The sequence below is a fragment of the Ornithodoros turicata genome, chromosome 3 (genome assembly GCF_037126465.1).
Source record: "Ornithodoros turicata isolate Travis chromosome 3, ASM3712646v1, whole genome shotgun sequence".
In the NCBI taxonomy this organism is placed as follows: Eukaryota; Metazoa; Arthropoda; class Arachnida; order Ixodida; family Argasidae; genus Ornithodoros; species Ornithodoros turicata.
Genome location: NC_088203.1, coordinates 67890698 through 67914795, shown reverse-complemented (window position 1 = coordinate 67914795; position 24098 = coordinate 67890698). Strand labels below are relative to the sequence as shown.

Below are 24098 nucleotides of genomic sequence, written 5' to 3'. Positions count from 1 at the left end.
CCTTGCGCAAATGCGAGCGAATATCATCACACGCAGGTGCCACTAGCGGCAATGCACAATTGCAGACTTCCTTAGTGCCGTTGAGGTGAAATAAAGCTTCATTTAGAAGATGTAAGATTTTTCAGACTGCTGTATTATTCGGCCTTTGTTCAGGTCACAACTAAGTTCGGAAAATTGGTCGGCTGCTGTATTTGCATCATTGTGAACCTGCATTCCAAGTTTTACAGCAGAGGGGAATAGATGCGTAGAAAACCGACACTGCAAATTCTGAAATCGATATGGCTTCGTCGTCACAGCAGGTGTCTCCGCCAGTGAGGAAGTGCGATACAGGTCACATGCTTAAGGCTACCACTGGGAATAGCTGGAGATCTGATGTCAGAGTTTGGCGACTACGTGTGTTTAGGGTTTATATCTTGCCAAGTATGACACTGAGAAAAGTAATTCTTTTTCCCCTCAATTCTCTAGTGTGCATGTTGCAATGAACCACATCGATCAAAGTGTCACAACCCCTTCAAGGGCAGTGACCACATTTTTTTTTGCTCTGTATTAAAAGCTTTTGAGCAACACAAATGTCGTGCAAGTAGTATCTAGGATCACATGTAACATAAACCTTTGCATATTTGACCGGGTCACTGCCCTTAGTCCAGTGCCCCCAAAAGGATCTGACATGATGTACTTCAGTTATCGGAAACCCATCACAAAAATACAAATCCTTCAGATAACCGGTACTATCACCTAAAAAGTTGCACGCACTAGCAGAGGTGAATTAGTAAGAAAAAAATAGTGTGTTGCGTGCATGTGGTGACGATTTCTCTGGCATAAAGTTGTTCCAATAGTACATGCGCTCAGGTGGGTTATCTACTAGCCCTGATGATTGGTTGATGAGGTTCGACTCCCTTTGTGTCAAGATTGCCTGTCATTGCGAGTTACCAACCTCAAAAACAAGGAAGGGCGGCTCTGTTGACCCTGTGCAGCAGATTTTCACTTAACCCTTTAAGAGGGCATACCAGCTCCCTCTCCCCACATGCATTCTGTATGGCGCATATCTGGAGTTTTTTCTCCGTAACCAGCGGGTAGATTTACATGCATACCTGCCAACTCTCCCGGATAATCTGGGAGACTCCCGAATTTCTTTCAGTCTCCTGATTGTACGGACGCGCCCTCCAATCTCCCGGAAAATTGGGGCCTTTTGCTTTTCTTCTCTCATTTTCCTTTGAGAGCTGTGCAAACGTATTCCTGAAGAGCTAGTCAGACCGGAACACGTGTTTTGTGGCGCGACCATCCATGGCTGGAGGTGGTGGCAGATGGCGTGTTTTATTGTGTCCGTGTTTCTCGAGAAGACGTGCTATTGTCAGTCCCGTCTCGTACAGTAGTTTCGTTTCCTCCGATAGCGGTCTCCAAACTGGAGAAATACCTGCAAGTGTTCCTGATACGTGCTAACTGCCTTTTCACAGGTTTTCTGGTTGAGCCAACCAGTCGCGGAGCGTAAGCGACCACGTGTGACCGCTGTTCCGGAAGAGGTTCCCAAAAAGTGACTGAGCGAAGCGCTATAGGTGTGGATGGGCGAAGACAACTGCCATCATCAGTGAAATGGCTGCGGCCCTGCGAAATGCAATGTCCTGAAATGACGCGTCTTCTCAATTGCAGTTGACGAGAGCAATGATAATGCGTCATAGATCCGCCCGATAGTGGCTACAATTATGACTTAGAAGAATCGCAATACATTGGCAATGCTATTTCGAATGCACAAAATTGCCAAGCGTATCGACGGCCACAAGTATTGCTGCCGTTGAAGGAGTAGAAATAGCTCTCTCGTCCTAATAATCGTCGTCCTCATCATCGTCAGAGCCTTCCGCTGGCAGGTCGAGGACTTGTGAAACGATTTGCCCATCAGTCATTTTGGCACGAAATTCTGCACAATCGTCCACATGTTACACTTGCAGGTATTGTCATACCTGAGCTTCGGAGGTCCTCTACCAATGCCCGGCCGTGTGCCGATCCGTCGTTGCCAACGGCGATACCAACGATGCTTGTGCTCCATACTTGCGTACTGTCCTTGCAAAATCTGGCGTGAGGAAAACTGTTCGCTATAGTACTCCCTTTCACTGCTTCCCACGAGTCGGCGAGAATATGAAGCACGGCGACAAACGTAACGTTATAGTAGTTGCTTTCTTTTTCATAGCACAGCACAACACGCGAAAGCAGGCAGGACCGGTAGAGAACCTTGAGATTTTTTATGATTCTTTGGTGCATGGGCTGCAGGGCACTTCTTCTATTCGGAGGCAAGAACTCTAAACGTATCGCCATCGTCGACGCCAAAGACGACGTTAACAGTACTGCCGTCATTGTTGAAGAATCAGTCGCGGTCTCAGTGGGTGTCTCCGCCGCTGACATGCTTTCCTCTTCATCGCATTCGTCAGTATCCACGAAGTCGATCGAGACACCCTCAGAATCACTTGAAGGTGCAGACATCATTTCGTGGTTTCACTTGTCTCCAACAATAGCTTGTTTACGGGTGCTTGTGGCGTGTGTGCATGACCTCATCAGTGGTGCGCGCGCATAAACTCCCCCTTCGCGCGCGCCGTCAGCAAAGGCAAAGGGAAAGAAGAAAAGAAGAAAAAAAAAAGACTGAGGCGAATATGTACGTAAAATCAAACCGTGCCTGCAAAAAACAATCCAAATTTTCGGACGTCAAAATACGAGTGGTGTTCAAGTCAAACCGTGATTTTTATTTTTCGCAAAACTAAAATGAACTTACAGGCAAGAAATTAGTTTTATTTTTCAACGTAATCTCCAGCTGCACTAATGCGCTTGTCCCAGCGTTTTTCTCGTGGGCTTGGATGCCTGCAGCGTAGAAATCCTTACTGGTGCGTAGCAGCCATGATCGAACCGCATTCTTGAGCTCGTTGTTCCAGCTGACGTGGCGGCCCCCAAGGAACGCCTTCAGTGGCCCGAAGAGCCCCAGCCTGGATCATTCTGCACTGATCTATGGCCGTCTCGGAAACGTTTGCACCACTCTAACACTTTGCTGCGGCTAAATGTATCGTGGCCATACTGAGCCTGAAGTCTTCTGTGAATTTCAGATGACTTTACGCCTTCATTCACGAGAAACTTCATGACAATTCGCTGTTCGATGTGCGCGCTCACCTCGTTGTCGGCCATCTTGTCCAGCACGTGTCTTCTGTTTTGCATAAACTTTGGACCACCACGTGGTGAACACGGAGGCCTGTCGCGGGTGAAAATGACGAAAAAGAAACTCAGGAGACAGAAAGTCCTGGTTTGACTTGAACACCCCTCGTGCATTGGCTCAATGGGACGTCTGATAAAGCCACAACTTTTGTCCTAAATATTGGAAAGTTTGAATTTTTGGAGTCTGAAAAATCAGTCGGCGACTGTAGTTAAAAAGAAGCAACACGATTACATGTTCTCGCCATCGTGGTCATTTGTGAACTTTGCCATCATCGTGAAAAATGACTGTTCCCAATGGAAATATCCGGTTAGCAGGGCTTCCGGACATGTGAAACACGATATTTTGAGCTGTCCACGAGGCCCATATTTATTTCGTTATGCATGTGAAACAGTCCATACTCATTTGTGCAAGATTACTAAAGCACCAAGCTCTCCTAAGCTCTTAGTTATGGCATTAACTTCAGGAACATTGCCATTTGTTCATAAAACACCAGAGCAGCTCTGAGCACATATTGTGCCTCTTAGACTGTCACCACACGTACTTCTTCAGTGTTGTCATCTGATTTACAGTTGTCGTAATTGCAAATGACAATATCAACGACATCTTCATCAGAAATGGTGGCACTCGTTTCATCACAGCCGTCCACATCTAGGTACCCAAAATCTGTTGGCGAGCTTTTTAACTTACTTTCCTACTTTCGAACTGAAGGTCCTTCCTTATTCTGCAGCTTCACGTGACTGGATTGGTCATCACCCCACATGGGTACAGTGGGAAAGAGGGAAATCGTTGAAGCATAGTATGGAGTGGTTCACTCTACCCCAGTGCCGTGTATGCCAAAGGGAGTCTGGCCATTAATGGGACCTGCCTGAAGCTCCACCCACTCTTTGAGCTTTCTGACCAATCACGAGCCAAAATACAGTTCGCTGTTAGTCACAGGCTATCCAAGCTATATGTTACCTGTATTCATTGGGTGCCAACACTTTCGGGAAACTGGATTGGATTAGATTAGATTGAGTAGTATACTCCCTGACGACCTACCAACATAATGGATTTGCGTCCACTTTTATCGCCGCCATCTGGATGGAGAGGGCACATCGGGAAAACACAGAACAGCAGAAGTGCTCGCTAGCAGAAGTGATTGGCCAGCAGAACCGATTGTTGGAATGGACTGACGGTATTATACATATTTTAACTATAAAACAAAAGATTGAATCAAGAATGGGCAAACCTGTGTATATGAAGTCATCAAATCCAAATTTTTGGCCATCCATTGCGTTTTACTTGCTAGTATTTGCTCCCGATCGCTGTCTTTACTAGGCCTAACAAGGACGACGAAATATATTGTTTTCACGTAAACATCGACACTGGAGAGTAATTTAAAGGTGATTTGCAAGATAATTGCAACAGAATGTACACTTACGGTATAAAATTGAAGTAGAAAAAGTTTTGTCATGAAATCCTTGCTTCACCGTTCTAAGCTACGCCGCCATTTTCTGGTAAATTTTGGTGTCATGGCGGCCCGCATACGAAACCGCAGCCAATCAAAAACGATCAATTTCATTGACAGATCGAGCCTCTTCTTTAGGCTCCGCCTAATGGCTAGACTCCCTTTGGCATACACAGCACTGCTGTACCCTCAAGGTTGTCGCCCCCGCTGGTGAAAATGTATATTGCACACTGACTCTGACCCAAGACCGGATAAGTGAGGCAGGTTGTTGGGTACTTTAATATAGCAGTTCCGGGAAATCCTTGTCGGGATCTGGAAGCTGCCCCACGATTTTTGTCTGGACAGCGGGATCCGGATAAGTGAAGCCCTGATAAACGGGGGTTGACTGCATTTCATAGTTTTGTGTATTATGTAAAAATGAAAATAAACAGAGTTACATGTGCTTTCTTTCTTTAATGATGGTCGCGGAAATAAAGTGCAGATTTTGCGTTTTTTGTTTGCGGACACACACAGATTTCTTGGCAGAGTTAGCAGAAAAAATGACTTTCCTCAGCAGAATCCTAGGGGCTTTACCTTAGGTTCCAACACCTAAGAAGAACCAACAAAAGCATTGATATATGCCGTCAAAACTGGCAATCTTATTTGTGTTTTCTGATTTTTTTATCTGGGCTGTTCTCATTATTGGGGCCATCAAATTTGTCCTTTTAGCAACCTGTGCTTAGTAGTCCAGATCAGTATCTAACCTTGTATTTTGGGGGAAAATTTTAGTAATTAAAAGGGAAAAAGTAGTAGTATAATTTTTTCTGGCTGTCAGTAGTCTTTGTAAACGGTTTGTACACTTCTACGCAGAACTTATCATTTAATGTGTAATCAATGTCAACTTTTGTGGTAGATACAGTCGATGCCCATTTATCTCACTTATATGGATACTGTGCTGTCCACATAGGAAAGATGTGGACAGAATTCAGTCCATGCAAATTGTTTTCATTTATCTGGGCTTCAGCGTCTGGATCTGAACAAAAATTTCCAGGAACAGCTAGGGACAATACCGAACCACCACATCCTTTTGGGTCAACTTGATTCTGTTTTTGGAAGTTCTCAGTGGGGTGCAATTAATGACAGTGTGTTTGATGCATAATAATCAGTTTGTTACATATGTGAAATTTAATGAAATTTAATAAATTTCAGAATGTTCCACCAGCCTCGGACCTTGTGTCGAAGTACCTAGCTATTGTCACGAAGGCAGAATCAGGAAGGCAGGTTTTAACTACTGTCACTGAAGAAGAAAATCCACTGAGTAAGTGAATACTTGTTGGGAACTGTGGTCTTAACCCTATATATTGTGCTCAGAGTTGCTTGCATTGGTCAAACCCAGTCACTGCCAACGTATTGTATTCATTGTTTGCAGTGCGACAAATTAGTGGCAGAAATGGGAAATATATTTTGTGCGAAAGCAAAAGTGAATCATAACTAAGCTGCAGGGTTAGTTGTAAAATTGACAGTAACAAGCGAGGACTGTAGTGAAACGAAGGTGACATACAGTGTAAGGGCAAGGTCATACAAATGGCAGGATCGAGGAGAAATCCACTTAAAGGAGCAATGAGGTGACATTTAATGTTGCCCGAAATCCTGCCTCATCTGTCAAGCTGTTCACCAGGAGTCACCGTGCAAAATATTTTCGCTCTGCAGTGCGTTAGAGCTGTGCAATCATATTTACAAAAACAGTCGGAGAAAGCAGCTGCAGACGGCCGATACGATTCTCGCATGGCGTATTGAAGGCTACATGCCTTGTTTCTTTGTTTTTTCTTCACATCTCGCGCGCCACTTATACATGCTTGAGCTGTGCCGCTGCATGTCACTCGTCACATGAGGGGAGTAGCATACATCATGATGTTATCTCTTCTCCAAGGGAAGGATTTTTCAGAAATGCATGGAACAGAGCCCTAGCGCTCGCTCAGTAGGTCACATGCGCTCATCGTTCTTTTGCAGGAGCTCATTTTATTCGTTGGCGAACACTTTGCACTGAAAAAAAAAAAAAAATGGGGGGCCACTTGAGTGCTCCTTTAAAACAGCACAGAAGTCATTTTTAACACCCTGTTTTCTTTCTACAAAACTTGTAGTCGCTGCGCCAGAAAAAACCCTAGTCATCATCTTTCTACGAAACTGTTAAGTAAGTCAGTAAAATGCACCTAGAGAAGTAATTCACCCCATGTAGTCATAATTATTGCCGAAATTGAATTTAAAGTATGCTGCAAAAAGCGGCCGTGCACAATGGTGGTGGAGAGTAGTACCAGCCTATGATCTTGCAGTGACGCTACACTGTCCGTGCTCACTGATTGGTTCAGAGCTAATCAGCTGTTCAGGGCTCTGACATAAATTGCACACAGCGAAACTCCTGGGGAGCAATGAAATCGTCCATGCCCACCAGGAGCGGCGGAACGAGGGGGAACAAGGGTACATTGCCCCCCCCTGATATTCCTATAGGTGGCGCAAAATCGTCATTACCACCAGGTGGAAAAGGGCTCAAGTGGGCTAATTCAAAATATCTCAGGGTCATTGGGGGGGGGAGTGAGGCACCGACCAGGGGCTCTTCCCCCCCGAACTCAAAACGTTCCGCTGCCCCTGATGCCCACGGTCACCCTTTCAAATCCTATTCCTGTCCTGTCTGAAGGTTGCACTGGACACCGGCATGCTGTACAGTAGCTTTCTTGCATTTTGCTGTCATAGTCGTGTTACTGGTATTTTGTCACATTATAAAAGTCTATGTGTTGATAAGAGCTATGTATTTTTTTTCCATTCCAGTATATGTGAGAGGCAAGTACTGCTTGGCAATCCTACAGGTACTGGAGCTGTACTGGGTTGTGTTCAGTCAAAAGACCTGCACTGACAGTGGAGAAGAATATCTAAACTGGGAGCTGCTGTGCCAGCTGTTCCAGACTAGCACGGATGCATTGCAGCGTGATGTGTCGGAGAATCTCCAGCTAAGGGCTATTCAACTTGTTGTAAATGCTGCACCCACCTTAGAGTCCCTCTTTGCACAAGTAAGGCAACATTTGAGTGAAGAGCAAGAGTATTATGTATGGCATTGACTTGGAAAAAGGACGTTATTATTACTTTATTAACAGTACCTGAATATGCATTGCAAAAAAACATAAAAAACTCAATTCCTTCAAGTGAATCATTCTGCAATGATAAACGAGAGAGCACAGGCCTCCTTTAGACACATTAAACCTCAGTTAACTGGAAGTCATAAAGCCGGAGGAACATCTGAGATAAGCAGAGTCTCAAGATAAGTGAAATTCAAAAAATTTAATTGTAGCGATCATACATTGCAAAATTTACACATTTCAGCAAATTTACTTTTGTAACAGAGTTGCAATTACACAAGGTGACCACTGAAAAAAAAAAAAAAAAGAGCAATCATGAAAACTCAAAATCACTTGTTATCGAAAAACGTCATGACGGATGCTTGATGTAGAAAACTTCCGTTTAAGTGTGACCACTCTGTACTGCTTGGGCTGTGCCATTTCGTAATGATTCATTCACTCGCACTGCCGCAAGGCTCCCAGGACCTATAGGGAAATGCAAGGACGAATGACATTGAGGGTCCGAAGTTGGGGAAGTCGGTACATGACAAGTTCACACCGCCGCAGCCACAAACACAGACAAAAGGCACACACAAAACAGCACGAACTGCAACTCACGACTACTTTACTGTTCAATACACATACACTCTTAAATACCAGACCTATTTTTTGAGATAGCACAATTCCTCCTGTATGAGGGCGATAGAGGGAGCGCTGACACATTTTTCCCCCTTTTTCCTCAATCAGAAATGCTTCATATATCTCTCGATCCTGCTGTGATCGGAGATTAATTTCTATTGAAGTTTTATCAAAGGCAGGCGAGTATCCACATCTATCACAATGGAATGCCAAGTGACCCGACGGTGGCATCCCTTTCAACAACGTCGCGTGCTCACGTAACCTAGTATTGATACACCTGCCCGTCTGGCCGATGGACACTCTTCCACAAGATAACGGAATACTATAAACCACACACTGGCGGCAATCAACCCACCTGTTTTTGTGTTTGGTGTTACACACCTGTCTTTTTTGTCGCTTGTTAACCTTATTGCAAAGACTATACAACTTGCAAGGGGCTGAGATCACAACAGGAACATTATGTCTGACACCTACTTTCTTTATGTTATGTGCAAGTCCGTGAAAATAGGGAATTGAGACCGGTCTACCTTCCACCCGGTTCCTACCAAGTTTCGGTAAGCCCTTACACTTGCGAACAAGGCATTCTGCCACAGAGATGAGTAGATACTCAGGATAACCCCCAACCCGCATTTTTTCTAGCTGAGACTCGAAACTCCCCTGAATTGTATGTTGACAGGACTTTTCCAAGGCAGCCCCCAGGCCTGAAGTGCCAATAGCAATAAGTGTGGGACACGACCATATTTGTTGGGCTTTCCACCCTAGATAAAAAAAGATGGTACTACCGTACGATTCGGCGCACTCCAAGATTGTTAAGAGGGCTATTGCCACTTGGCTTGGAGGGCTTACCGAAACTTGGTAGGAACCGGGTGGAAGGTAGACCGGTCTCAATTCCCTATTTTCACGGACTTGCACATAACATAAAGAAAGTAGGTGTCAGACATAATGTTCCCGTAATAAACCGACATAATGATCTCAGCCCCTTGCAAGTTGTATAGTCTTTGCCCTAAGGTTAACAAGCGACAAAAAAGACAGGTGTGTATCACCAAACACAAAAACAGGTGGGTTGATTGTCGCCAGTGTGTGGTTTATAGTCCGTTATCCTGTGGAAGAGTGTCCATCGGCCAGACGGGCAGGTATATCAATACTAGGTTACGTGAGCACGTGACGTTGTTGAAAGGGATGCCACCGTCGGGTCACTTGGCATTCCATTGTGATAGATGTGGATACTCGCCTGCCTTTGATAAAACTTCAATAGAAATTAATTTCCGATTACAGCAGGATCGAGAGATATATGAAGCATTTCTGATTGAGGAAAAAGGGGGAAAATGTGTCAGCACTCCCTCTATCGCCCTCATACGGGAGGAATTGTGCTATTTCAAAAAATAGGTCGGATGCTTAGGGGAACGGGTACCTACTCTGGTATTTAAGAGTGTATGTGTATTGAACAGTAAAGTAGTCGTGAGTTGCAGTTCGTCCTGTTTTGTGTGTGCCTTTTGTCTGTGTTTGTGGCTGCGGTGGTGTGAACTTGACGAATGACATGGTACTTGACATGACACTTACATGGCACCATGGGGAAAGCGGAAGCAACCGAATGAAATGGCGAACACTTGCGAGACAGCTAGCTGCTGGGCCATCGTTGCAACCACCCTGGGCAACATTATGGCAACACCAGCTATCCCCCTCTCATATTTTATCACAAGAAGGGATTTCCATCAGTCACAAACCAGTATCAACACTCAAACATTTCATACCATTACCTAAGGATTGCTCGCCCAAAGAGAAAGCCCAAGGCGTCATCTAGAAGATTCCATGTGCGCAACGCGATGCCGCTTACATGGGGGAAAGTCCCACAAAGATTACAACAACACAAAAACAATGTCAGGAAGTGTGACATGGAGCAAAGGAACTTAGCTGAACACTGTCAGGTGAAAGACCACGTCATTGATTTCAGAAATGCAAATATCATTATAAGGCCCTCTGTTTCCTGCTGCGACAAATTCAAAATTCCACGCCACTGACTTGTAAATTCCGCGATTTTCCGTGGTGAGCAGTCAATAGCTGCATGATATGGGTGTCACTTTATTTTCTTGGATAATGTGGGAACAAAAAATATGTTATAAAATTGCAGATTCAAAGCACTGTCATTACATACATGATATCTTCTGTTCTCATCTGATGCGGGTCTGTCGCCTGAAGTCATTTTATACCTGCTGAAAGATCTTTCAGCATCTACAGAGTTCATAGGAACTTTATGGGAAGGAGTTTACAATACATGCCCTGGGGAAGTTACATTTTTAGTAGGGGTGTGCGAATCCGAATATTTTAAGTTGAATCGAATATCGAATCGAATGGAGTGAAAAATTCCGTATACCGAATCGAATATCGAATATTCGTGCAAAATTTACAATATGTGACTTTCGCACGAAAAGTTTCCATTTTGTAGCTCAGGGCTTTAGTGTAATTTTTCTGGCATTAACTGTCACAAGAGAGACATGCAATTCTTCTGTTTAAGCCCCTACTCTTTAATTTTACATGAGAGTGATTCCTGCTTTTCAGATGAGCCTACACTTACTGCAGTACTGGAGTGATTATCTTCATTTCAAAATTTTATGTCAGGCAGTAGCATGTTATACAGATGAGGCTGTAGTTGTTTCAGACAACCACAGGCCATTTGTGAAACAAACGAATTGGCATCCTGCCTCAGCTTTGCCATGAACACCCTTTAGTTTTTTGCATTCGCCCTAGGAAGTTGCATTACTGAAATTTTAGACGTAAAGGACATCTTTAAGACATCCTTTTTGTTTCTGGGCTGTAGTCATTATTCGAGAGTCCTAAATTTTTAAAGGCAACCTCACAGACATCAAATCAAACTCCCTCATCGACACCGCTAAACTACATGTGGGAGGGGCGCCACCCCTTCCACAAACGATGTCTACAAAACTAACTTTGGATAACTTTATCTTAAACTAAACACTGTCCCGCCTGTGTTGGTCCTGCAGCAAGGGCAATTTCTTAAAGGAGGCTTCACCTCATGCACGGAAGCATCAGGTGAAGCCCACTTTCGGGTTGTGTGTTCATATTCGTGGAATAGTCGAATATTCGAAAAATGAATATTGGATATTCGATTCGCGAATCGAATAGTTCGAGCGTTTGATATTCGATTCGAATTCGAGAACTGGGATATTCGCACACCCCTATTTAAAAGTCTTAACCTGAAGGCAACCTCCCAGATATGAAATCAAAATCTGCCACTGCTATGGCTAAACTGCATTAAGGAGGGACGCTGCCGCTTCCTCAGGTGAAGTATACACAATAAACTTGGGCTAATGTTATCCTAAGCTAAACTACAATCTGTCTGTTTTGTCCTGCAGCATAAACAATTTCGTAAAGCAGGCTTCAATTTTGTAGGGGCGGCTTCACCTCATGCAGGGAAGCGTCAGGTGAAGCCCTTTTTCGGGAGGTGTCGTTCGTATTCGGCGAATAGTCAAATTACCCGGAAACCCGAATATTGGGTATTTCAATTCGCGAATGGGATACTTCGAGTGATTCATATTCGATTCGAATTCGAGAACTCTAATATCCACACACCCTTAAAAATAAAGGATTCCGTGAAACTCTGCGCCAAACGAAGGATTCCGCGATTAATTCCGAATTCCACGAAATTTCGCGGATCCCCGGAATCGCGGAAAACGAAGGGCCTTAATCATTGAGCTTGCGACAAACCTAAGGCAGTGACTGCTTATTTATTTTTGGCACATTGAATCGACACCCGGAAACATTAACCAGTCAGTAGGAACACTACCCAGTCGTGGTTAGCAGACAATACTGTCAGCATCTTTTTCTGTCTGCTACGGGATATCTAGTGGCTGTGTCGCAGGATATTCCCCAAAGTTAGCACCCTTTGTGAAGACACGACGTTGAGCGCTCGCGCTCACATGACAGCAGACAGCTATGACGTGATTAAAGGTACTGTAAAGCAGCACCGATCAAATGTCATTTACTGTGGCTATTCGATAGTCCAAGCCACCAGGACAAAAACTGCGCAAGTTTCATTCCAATCGACGGTACAATTAATTAGAAAATTACAATTAAAGATTACGGGCAACACTGTACTAGGTATTCGAAATGAATCCGTACTCCTGACACATACGGCGGCAACCACATTGCGTACGTATAACACTGGGCCCGACATAACAATCCACCACAATCCACCATAAAATCCGCCCCTGCAATCCACACAACGATCCACATTTGAGGATAAACGGATAAGCGAACTGAAAACTGAAATGAAATGCTCCCGCCGTTGAAAAAATGTGTGAGACATTCTGGAAGCCAGACAGCATCGGGACCTGTTTGTTCACAGAGGTTCACAAAGGGAGTTTGTTCGTTCGAAAGAGGCCACGAACAGAAGGAGCGCGCAGGCGCAGCAGAGAAGTAGGGAGAGCCTCCATCGAACAGCGGCCAGCTCTGGGTTACTTCGCAAAAACAGGGGCTAACAGGTTAAACTGTTAACAGGTGTTTCAGAATGCATAGGTAAACAGGAAAACTAATAATATGGTTAACAAAATAACGAAGTGTCGATGTAATAGTGTGTAATACCAATTTTCAGTGTTGCCGACTGTACAGGGGGTTGTTTCGCACCAGGCGTCGCACCGCTCCACTACGCCGCATCTTTCATGGCAAATTAAAAATATTTATAGCGCGTTGTCGGTCGTACGGTTCCGCATGTGGTATTTAGAAGCAACAAAGTCTCTAGTCACATGACCGGCATATCATGCTTGTCTACTGCTTTACAGTACCTTTAAAGGCGCTAAAACCCCAGTGCACTGGAGCTAAAATAACAAACACAGACACATTGCACTTTGTTATTTTAGCTCCCCGGCACTGGGGTTTTAGCGCTTTTAATCATGATCTACCGAACCGCCCAATTTTTAACCCTCGTAGCTACGACGTCTTACGCATCTTCTGCTGTATTGTTCTGAGGAATGTCGCTCGTGTGGATACACAGAGTCTGTATGTCGACAGCCTCTGCCACATGATAGACATCCTAATAGTGCAAAACAACATACCACGAAACATTTCTTCCCAGATCTCAATGTGGCGGGTGCTACACATGCGCGAATGTCGCAGCGCTGGCGAAAATCGTGCCTGGAGTGAATGGCAGCTGCAGCTCATAAAAAGCACCTGGAAGTGTGCGATTTTCTTTTGTGTATAGAGGGAACCATGCTCTACACAATGTTGCCAATCCCGGTCGTTACGCTGTAAATGGTGCTGGTGTACACGGGCCGGAAGTTGTGCAATTTTCCTCTTATTTCACGATTTTTTCGTAGGAAAATCGAGCCATTAAACTTTAATGGATATTTTTTGTTCCAATGTCCCATGCAATACTTCAACGGGAAAAATCGCAAGGCACGTCAGTTTCGTAGTCATTGCAGGAAAAATAGGCAAAGTTTGCGCTTTTTTTCAAAATTCGCTACAATCGAACGTAAAACATGCAATGAAGAGGTCAGAAGAGACGTCTGAAACCAATGCACTTTTATAGAACGCGCTTTCCTGTACGACATATAAAAAAATCTCTTTGTGTGTTTTTTCATATACAAGAAAGAAAAAAAATTATAGTCAGAGTCAGTTTACAGCAGGTACACTGCATGTACAGCACTGGTAAAGAACTATCCAATGGCTTTTAACACGCACAGTAGCTGTCCATCTATACCTTGAGGACACAAAATCGCTTCATGGCGTGGCCGAAAGATATCTGAGTGGCCAACACTCACGGGTATAAAGCTGCCTGAGTTGTCTCGCGGCGTAAACCCCCAATTATCATTATAAAGCTGTGGTACTTCCTTGTTCCGGGTACAGCAGTAGCTCGGCCATAACGCTGTGCGAGCTCCTTTTGCTTGGCAATATCTACTTTTGGTACCCAGAACAGGTGCACAGATTGCATGTTGCCATGCACCCAAGCGAATAAATCCTTTGCGGTCAGTATCTGTCCCTCATATGGTCGCTGTAGACTTGCTTTGGATGTAAGGTGCTTAACAGTACCCCTGACGCTATCGCACGTCCCCTTTCCATGCGAAGTAGCAAAAAAGTTCCACGTGGCCTCAAGGCAGAAGTCTTGGAAGTAGCAAAAGAGATTTGCGAAGTTCTTGTTATTTTTGTATTGGGACACTGCACTGTCGCTGAATTAGTGTATCCTGGTAACACGCGTATGTTTTCCTTAACGTACACGGCTAGCCGTGGGAGACTTGGATTTATTGGGTCAGATGCGGATGACATGCTCAACTTTGCAGGTCGGATGCGGATGTCGAAGTTGTTTGCCGTTGCGGATGTGTTGTGCGCGTATGTGGGTCGGTTGCGGATGTCAAAAAGCTCATCCGCGCAGGGCTTTAGCTCACGTGACAAAAAGTATTACTTAGACCTGGCTGTCACCGCTAATCCCCAATTTCCGTTGTCGGCACTGTGCACACCCACACCCGCCACATCGACGAGATCTGGGAAGAAACGTTTCGGGGTATGTCGTTTCGCACTGCCAGAAAAAATTTCGTGAAAATTCGTTGTGGGTTTGTGAGGGCCTAACAGGCCCGTTGGATCGTTTTGCATTGAACCGCTCTGCTGTTGTGACAAGCACCCACCACATTGAGATCTGGGGCGAAACGTTTCGGGATATGTCGTTTCGCATTATCAGGAACTGCCAAAAAATTTTCGTTGAAATTTGTGATGGTTTTAGTGAGGGCTGTTGGATCGTTTAGCGTGGAACCGCTCAGCTGTTGTGACAAACACCCGCCACATTGAGATCTGGGGAGAAACGTTTCGGGGTATGTAATTCCGCACTGTCAGGAACTGCAAAAAAAAATCATAAAAATTTGTGATGGTTTTGTGAGGGCCGAACAGGGCCGTTGGATCGTTTAGCATGGAACCGTTCAGCTGTTGTGACAAGCACCCGCCACATTGAGATCTGTGGAGAAACGCTTCGGGGTATGTCGTTTCGCACTGTCAGGAACTGCCAGAAAAAATTTCGTAAATATTTGTGATGGGTTTGTGAGGGCTGAACAGGGTCATTGGATTGTTTAGTGTGGAACCGCACAGCTGTTGTGACAAGCACCCGCCACATTGAGATCTCTGAAGAAATGTTTTGGGGTATGTCGTTTTGTACTATCAGAGACTGCAAAAAAAATTGTCATAAAAATTCGTGATGGTTTTGTGAGGGCTGAACTAATCACACACAAAACACTCAAGGATAAAAATAGCGTCACTCCCTAGAAAATTTATTCATGAACATAATGGTACCAATCTTTTCAGAATCAGTCAAGTACAGGCTGAGAGAGATGAAAAATAGCAGGAGTGATTGACTCAAAAACGCAAACTGAGAAATCTGCACTCAAATGTTTTATTGCTGGTTCCTGAAATCACAGCTGTCCAGGGCAATCGTCAGACCCCTGGCTCATGCAATGTCTGTTAGTCAGCCTTGTCTTCAACTTCTGCCCTTCCTGATGTGCAGTATTTGACTTCTTTAGTCTTTAGGAATCTGGAGGAGCTTGAAGTTAGGGGAAATCCAGGACGTGATAGAGTCAACCAGACACAGATATATTGCTTCTATTAATATTTTGCGATCGGATTTCTACAAAATACTCCGTTAGTTGGTAGTTCAGACAACAAACTTTGCAATAAAAGTGTATTTGAAAAACCAACTTCTTGGCAATTTTTTGCCATTTAAAGACCCAGATCCTCCCTTAAGTAGCAATGAGAGAAGGGGTAGGGTGCAGGCAAGCTGTAAAGTTCTGTAGAGGACGATGGTCTTCCCCTACATGAGTCCTGACCGGCGATGATGGAATGTCCCAGCGGGCAGATGTGCGTGGCCTCACGCTAGGACGGTGCCGGTAGAACTGCTGTGCCAGCGTCGTAGTGCGTGGCAGCAGAGGCACGTCGTCATCGTCGTCACCGGGCCGCCACAGTTCCGTGACACAAAAAAAAAAAAAAGAGAAGAAAGAACTGGATGCATGGACACAAAAAAGGACAGACACACAGATCCTAAGCCCTGAGGATCTGTCCTTTTTTGTGTCGGTGCTGTCAATCTTTTTTTTTTTTTTTTATGTTTAAGCAGAGCAGTAATTCTACTTCGCAGACGCCATCGTGTAAGAATTAGTGTTGGGTGATGCCCGAGGGCCAGGGATTCGGGTACACGTAGTTAAGCAAGGCAACATAGGGGTCTCGAGACATGTACATCAACCGTTTTATGGTTGTACTACATTTCTTGTTCTTGGTATGTTTGTTGCCTTGAGGAAGCTGAAGACGTGATGTGGAATGCTTGGGTCCGTAGTACCCGATGAGCGTTCAGCAATCATCCCACGGTAGCTTTGGGAAACTGCAACCATGAAAGACTGTTTGTTTGACGTGCCCAACATTGCATGTCTCAAATACGATGCAGCATTCTACGGTTCAAAGTTAATTCCACCACATAATAACACTCAAAGGTGTCACTTACCTTGGGAATCAGAATAAGAAGGAAAATGACATCCTTAGTACCATGCAAACATCATCCACCAGTGCTCACCTCAAGAGATTGTAGGGGCGTGCGAATCCGAATATTTTAAGTCGAATCGAATATCGAATTGAGTGGGGAAAAAAATTCCGAATACCGAATCGAATATCGAATATTCGTGCAAAATTTACAATATGTGACTTTCGCACTAAAAGTTTCCATTTTGTAGCCTATGGCTTTAGTGTAATTTTTCTGGCATTAACTGTCACAAGAGAGACATGCAGTTCTTCTGTGTAAAGCCCATACTCTTTAATTTTACATGAGGGTGCTTCCTGCTTTTCAGGTGAGCTTACACTTAACTGGAGTACTGGAGTGGTTACCTTCATTTCAAAATTTTATACCAGGCAGTAGCATATTATACGGATGAGGCTTTTTAGCAGAGGTAGTTGTTTTCAGACAACCACAGGCCATTTGTGAAACAAACAAATTGGCATCCTGCCTCAGCTTTGCCATGAACACCTTTTAGTTTCTTTGCACTCGCCCTAGGAAGTTGCACTACTCAAAATTTTAGACGTAAAGGACAGCTTTAAGACACCCTTCTTGTTCGTGGGCTGTAGTCATTATTCAAGAGTTCTAACTTTTTAAAGGCAACCTCACAGGCATCAAATCAAAGTCCCTCGTAGGCACCGCTAAACTGCATGTGGGAGGGGTGTCACCCCTTCCACAATGTCTACAAAAGTAACTTTGGATAACGTTATCTTAAACTAAACACCGTCCTGCAGCAAGGGAAATTTTGTAAAGCAGGCTTCACCGCATGCACGGAAGCATCAGGTGAAGCCCACTTTCGGGTTGTGTGGTTCATATTCGTGGAATAGTCGAATATTCGAAAAATCGAATATTGGATATTCGATTCGCGAATCGAATAATTCGAGCGTTTGATATTCGATTCGAATTCGAGAATTCGAATATTCGCACACCCCTAAGAAATTGTAATATTGATAGGGCACAGCAACACTGTGAAGGATGCACTTTTACACATCTCAGTGTCAAAAAGGCATCAGCCATTTTGTGCGTGCACAAATTTAAGATTTTGCTCATGTTATTGAGGTCAAGCTGCAATTGAAAATTATGTGTTCACAGACTCTGCATATATTGGCCGTGGCATATGGTAAATCTCGGTTATAACGAACTCGACGGTTGCGCGCAACCCGTTCATTATATCCGAAGTTCGCTATAAATGGAATGGACAAAAAATTTGATCCAGAAGGCCAGCAGTGTAAGAAACATGAGTCATGTATGCCGTTCATTGAAAATACATCGTTAATGGCGCCTGTTTATACACAGTTGCGGAGATCACGGCGTTTTCTAAGTCATCAAGGTGGTCCAGGTGGGCCGCGGCGAGCGCCTTCGCGTACACAAAATCGCGGAGCGAAGCAACGTACTTGAGTGCCTCCGCTGTAGTTAAAATGTAAGGAGGGGAAGACACTGTGTCATCATCACCGTCATCGGAAAGTTCGTTTGCGGGCGGGCGCACGTCGGCAATGATGTCCGAATCACTGAAGTCCGCAACGGCCTGTGCGTCGTCATCTGCTGTCGCGAACTCCTCGAAAGACTGACAGCCGTCAGTCAGATTCGCAGCCGTTGCTCTGTCCCGAAGTTCTGTGTCGGTATCACGCACACCAAAGTCCACTTCACGATCGGCGTCTGTAGCCAGTGCCTGATGAACAAATCCAGCTTTTCTGAAGCAGTTTTGCAAAGTTTCCCGCTTCACCTGCATCTATGACGCCTTAATCATCGGTCAAACGGGTGCACGTGCAGGGCGCGCTGATGGTGACAGCGCATTGGCTGCAAAGCGAGGTCACGTGCAAGCGGCGCCTGACAAATCCGCGGGCGTCTGACGTCGCGCGCTCGCCTTCTCCAGTGGTCGAGGGAGCTCTTTCGGTCGCAGTAACCGAAGGCTCCCCGGCAATTCGTTCATACTAGGCGGGGGCAATTTCCATAGACTCAATACAAATTTTGACGGTCGTTCGTGAGGCATTCGTTATAACCGAAGATTCGTTATAAGTGGGGCTGTTATAACTGAGATTTACTGTATGTACTGATGTACGGAACAGCTTTTGGTATCTAACCTTGTAACTGAATCAGGTGGGAATACGAGTGACACTGATGGGAGCACAGTGACCCATTTTGGCCATGGTGCTGGTGCATTACTATGTTCAACATGCGGCTCTTTGTCTCTGACAGAAACTATCGCTCATGAACCATTTACACTTGAACCATAAGCAGAAGATACACCGCTCGTGAACCATTTAAACTGACACACAGTTTGAATGCTTCATATGCTTGAGAGCCCAAGTGCAGATATGTATTCTTCTTCTGGGCCCAGAAGAAGAACAGTCTCTGTTCGAAATATCGGCGGCTCTCATCCTGAGGCAATTCCCTCCATACTTCCCTACCGGTTCACTGGATTTCTACCCATCCAGGTACAGATATCTGAGACAGCTGTAATCAAAGAACTTGCAGGAAAGGATACTACATCCTTTGGTGGCTTCAAACCAACACTGACACTGGAGTCTTTGCAGTCAAACGTGATAGCTGGGAAAACTTTCATTGTTAGTGGGATGCTGATACATTGCTGTTGCAACTTTGCTTACACTGCTGTTGCATACTGCTGCAACATTCAACATTAGTGGAACAATGTTATGTAGATGCTTCAGATCTTGCGTGCTATTTGTTGCACACATTCTTCTTTCTTTGTTTCCAGAGTGAAAGATCTGTCTTTCACCACCTCCTTACACTGCTTGCCCAAGGTACAGATGAAACGAAAAGAAAACGTGCATCATCACTGGTTATGCAAGTAAGTTGGCACAGAACAGAACAACATCAGTTATACCTAATGTGACTATATTCCTCCGACCCCGAGGCTGGACAGGGGGGGGGGGGGGGGTCAGCAAAACAAATACATCTCACTTTGCCAGTTCCCAATGCTGTTATGTTTCCCTGTATTTCAATTGATGTTCCTTTGTAACTTTTGAAGTGTGTCTAGCTGAACATTAACGAGGCCGATGTAATAGGTGTGCATGAGTCTCGGGCACGAGTCTGTATTTTGTCTTTTGTATTTCATTTGCGGTGTGGAGGTTAACCATCATACAGTTTGCAATTTTCGAAACTGCAGAGAGCGCACTTTGACCAGAGTCTATTCTGTTTACTGTGTCCTCATACTTGCAGCCTTGTGTTTTCAGGTTTTATGTTTTTTGAAAATCTGGGGCTAAAAAATGGGTTTCATTTCAACAGTAGTAAAACAAGGTGAAATCGGGTGATATTGCGTTCAAAAGTAGATTCTTCGGTAGAAAAAAAAAAGAAGTGCTTCTCGCATTTTAGATTGATGGAAGATGTGTAACAACTGTGCTGAGTGTCCAATGCTTAGCGTTCTCCAGTGCCCGCATTGGTGTCAGCGTTGCGATGGCTGATCACTATATTAAGACAATTCTCCTCCCACAGAAGTAGCTTGATGAACAAAGCGTGCGCAGGTGATCTTTTTCCCCCCACAAAGTACTGTCATAGCAAGTGCATCATAACATTCCATTGGCTTGATCGTGGAAAGATGGGAGCCGGAAGAAGGCAACGTGGGAGTAGAAAACTCTTGTTTTGTACAGCCAAATGCAGGGACAGAACACCGTCCCCAAGTAGGCTTGTGGGACAGTGGGGCCATGACTGCAAAAGGCAGGATTCTCCCACCTAAATCAAGACATCTGGTCACATTAGTTATACCTCAGTTACACTATCAAGCACAGAAACATTTGGTGACACTGTGGAATGCTGGCAACTGAAAAGTTGCAAAGTTTGATCTTGCTTGTACTTTGCTTGTGACTTTCTTAATCACATTAGGCAGTGAACATGTAACAGTTTGCTTGGTTCATTCTGTTCATTCTTCATTACATGTGTCTAATGTGGCTAATTGGAAATTCTACAATGCAGCATGCTAGATTATTCCATTTCAGCACATTTCGTCCTACAGACTGCATTCTGCAAATATAATATGATGTATAATTAGAACCTTGTGTTTTAAGCATAAACCAGGTAAAACTTGTTGTTACCTCCCGATTTGCATAATCTGCACTCCCCAGAAACCCCCCCAAAGCTAAGTTGGCAAAGTGCCAATTCAGCCGCCGATATGGGCACTGGAGGCTGCTAAGCACTGTACATATTGCACAGTTGTCCCACGTCTTCTGTTCATCTAAAATGCGAGAACATCTTTCTTTTTATTTCCATCCGAAAATGTGCTTTTCCACCTGATGTTGCCCCATTTTACCCTGTCAAACCGTTCCTGACATAAAACCAAATTTCCCCCCTGATTTAAAAACAAACATACATAAAACCCGAAAACACAAGGCCCTATGTATATTAGCAGTTTTGAAGGTAACTTGTTACAAGTACCTTACTACTGTAACTAAGGTACTTTTTTCTGTAATTTTTAGCTTAACTAGAATTGTGCAAATATTGAAATTTTTTACTACGAATTGAACGCAAATATCTGAAAAATTGTCCTTCGAATATCGAATCGAATATCCCGTCACAGGAAGCTGCTATAAGCATCGGACGGACCTAGACCACCCAGTACTTCTGTTATGCAGGCTAGGTCCCAGCCCGTGAAGAAGCTGGGTTATGACCACACGCCACTGAAGTTAGCCATAGGGACTTTGCCCAAGCGCCGAGTATAGTCAGGGAATAACTACTATGGTATCACTCTACCACAACCATCCATCATTCAGGGCCATGTTTACGTTTGAGAAATGAACGCTCCCCTAAGGGCATGTTCCCCCTCAGGGCACCCATAACCAAGGTACCATTGAGGGCAAACTTGCGGGAACTTTGGGAATACGGCCTATAGACTTGTATGCCCTCTGCAAAGCCAATACATTATTACATATTCTTTATTAGCACTTGGAACATTTTTCTAAGGATCAGCAGAACACAACTTTGACAATGCTTGTTTTGGGGGCTTAATTGACTTAATTAACTCTTATCTTAATTAACCTTTCACTTAATAAACTTAATCAACTCTTAGAAGCCTTTATCCTATGACGTGATATTCGATATTTGAAGGATAATTTAGCAGATATTCGTATTCGATTCATATCCGAAAATTTCAATATTTGCACACCTCCACTTTAAATATAGTTTTTCCCACGCACAATATGTTTATTGGAATTCAATTTGTGGTGCTAACAGGACGCTTCCCACGAAGGATTTTCTGTACTATGCGAGCCTGCTCCAGCCATAGCCTTAACAAGGCTGCAGTATGTATAGATAAATAAAATTATATTTTGGCTGTACATTAGGAGACCCAGTTGATGTTCATCATAGCGACAAGCTGTCTATTTATAATGACAGAAGGCACTGTGTACTAAGATTACATCTTGGTGCAGTTCTATGAAATGTGTAGGAGACAACTCGTGGGACCTAAACTTTCAATGCCTGCTTTGTACGGCGTTGAAAAACCTTATTGCGAGATCAGCATAATCAAATGCCTCCCTAAAGAAGTACATAAAGGCACGCTTCTTTCGCCATATCAAAAATGTGTATACTTTTCGTATATCAAAACTATTATAAAACATTTTCCACTGCCCATTGTGAGATCCAAGATCTGAACTCATTATAGAAAGGTAAAGAAGTAAAAAGTGTTTGGTACAGTGAAACCTCGTCAATGTGTACCTGGCGGAGATGCAGAAAAACGACGAACTAAGCAGTATTACGGCTTAACCGAAAACTCAATATACAAATCCACGTCCCTGCCTAATGGAACGTGTTCCACAGAATGAGGGTAGACATCGCCATTTTATTCACTTTTCAATAAGAAAGTCTGTTATTTTCGCTTGATGCTGAGGCGACCTTGCAGCAATGATCGCGGCTTCAAAAGCACCAACCTTACTGGTGCGTTGTTCGAGAAGTTCCCTTTTTTGGCAAACTGCCGCAGTACATCCAAGGCTTGTGCAGCTTCGACAGCCGTTGGACCTTCCACATCTTCGACCCTGTCATTGTTGTTGCTGTCGTCATCATCGTCACTTGCAGCGGACGACTGCCTACTGGTGATGGAGGCAACGATCTCACCGTCAGACTAGTCTGGACACGTTTCAATGTCATTGTCAATGTACCGGACTACAGCTTTAACTGCACTCTCCACTCTCCTCATCTCTGATAATTAGGACCTTGTGTTTTAATGTTGAACCTGGTAAAACCTGTTTTTACCTCCTGATTTGCATAATCGTCACTCCCCCAAAACCCAGAAAACTGAGTTGGCAAAGTGCCAATTCAGCCACCAAAGCCGGAAACTGCTCTATCACCTGATAATGCCCAATATTACCCTGTTTTACGGTTCCTGAAAGAAAACATGATTTTTACCCCTTGATTGTAAAGAAACATGAAACCTGAAAACACAATGCCCTATGTATACTGTTCCTTCAGAAGTGGGGTAGTGCCAACTGTGTCATCTGAAAAGTCAGTTGACAATTGTATTTAGGTTTGGCTCATGGCAAACTGAAAAATCTTATTGAAGTTTCAAGTACTGTCAGTCCGGATAATTCTACCAACCTGCGGCTGGCATAATCATGGCAAGCAGGTGTCTGTGATGGCAAATTCTCGTTAGTTTGTAGATAATCGTATATGAAGACGGGAGCCAAGTCCTGTAGATCACATAAACAAAATACAGAAACCGACACTGAAGATTTTTGTTTAAGTTTAATTTGTACAAGCTTTCGCGTGGAGGTCCACGCTTCCTCAGGTACCAATAGTTTGTAGATAGTTGAAAATGCACCGTTGGATTGAGTCTAGGACCAGTAACTAGTACGGCTGAATATTAACTAAGAACCATACCTGAAAAAGGCAACCGCGGTGTCCTGACCACTGCCAGCGTGACGAAGAAGCTAGATGTGACGTCAAAAGCATGTGACCTCCCATTGGTAGACTGCCTTGAAGTAAACAAACTATGGAATGACTAACCACACTATTAGTAGAACCAAGAGTATTGCAAATATTGCTTATGACGTTACAGTTTATAGTGCATTTGATCTCAGACTTAATTTATAGTTTACTGAACTAAAATTCCTGCTAAAGAACTTTTACTGATATGAATGAGGATATCCTACTGTCATTTCAGCGCAGAGAAAGTTGACGTTGGACTGACTAACATCTTGTTGGTAACATTTCTCTGAGAGATAGACACAAATGGTATCTGCCCTTTGTGTATATCTCCCCAGA

General features: G+C 44.1%; 1 protein-coding gene across 1 annotated transcript in view; it reads left to right on the top strand.

The window, feature by feature from the left end:
• The window catches only part of LOC135388571 (nucleolar pre-ribosomal-associated protein 1-like), a 179082-nt gene that overhangs the window by 64988 nt on the left and 89996 nt on the right, over nucleotides 1–24098 (top strand). Inside the window, exons 11-13 of the mRNA XM_064618192.1 lie at nucleotides 5826–5934; nucleotides 7440–7678; nucleotides 19606–19698. Of these exons, the coding sequence (XP_064474262.1) occupies nucleotides 5826–5934; nucleotides 7440–7678; nucleotides 19606–19698 (441 nt within the window). The remainder of the gene's footprint in view (nucleotides 1–5825; nucleotides 5935–7439; nucleotides 7679–19605; nucleotides 19699–24098) is intronic.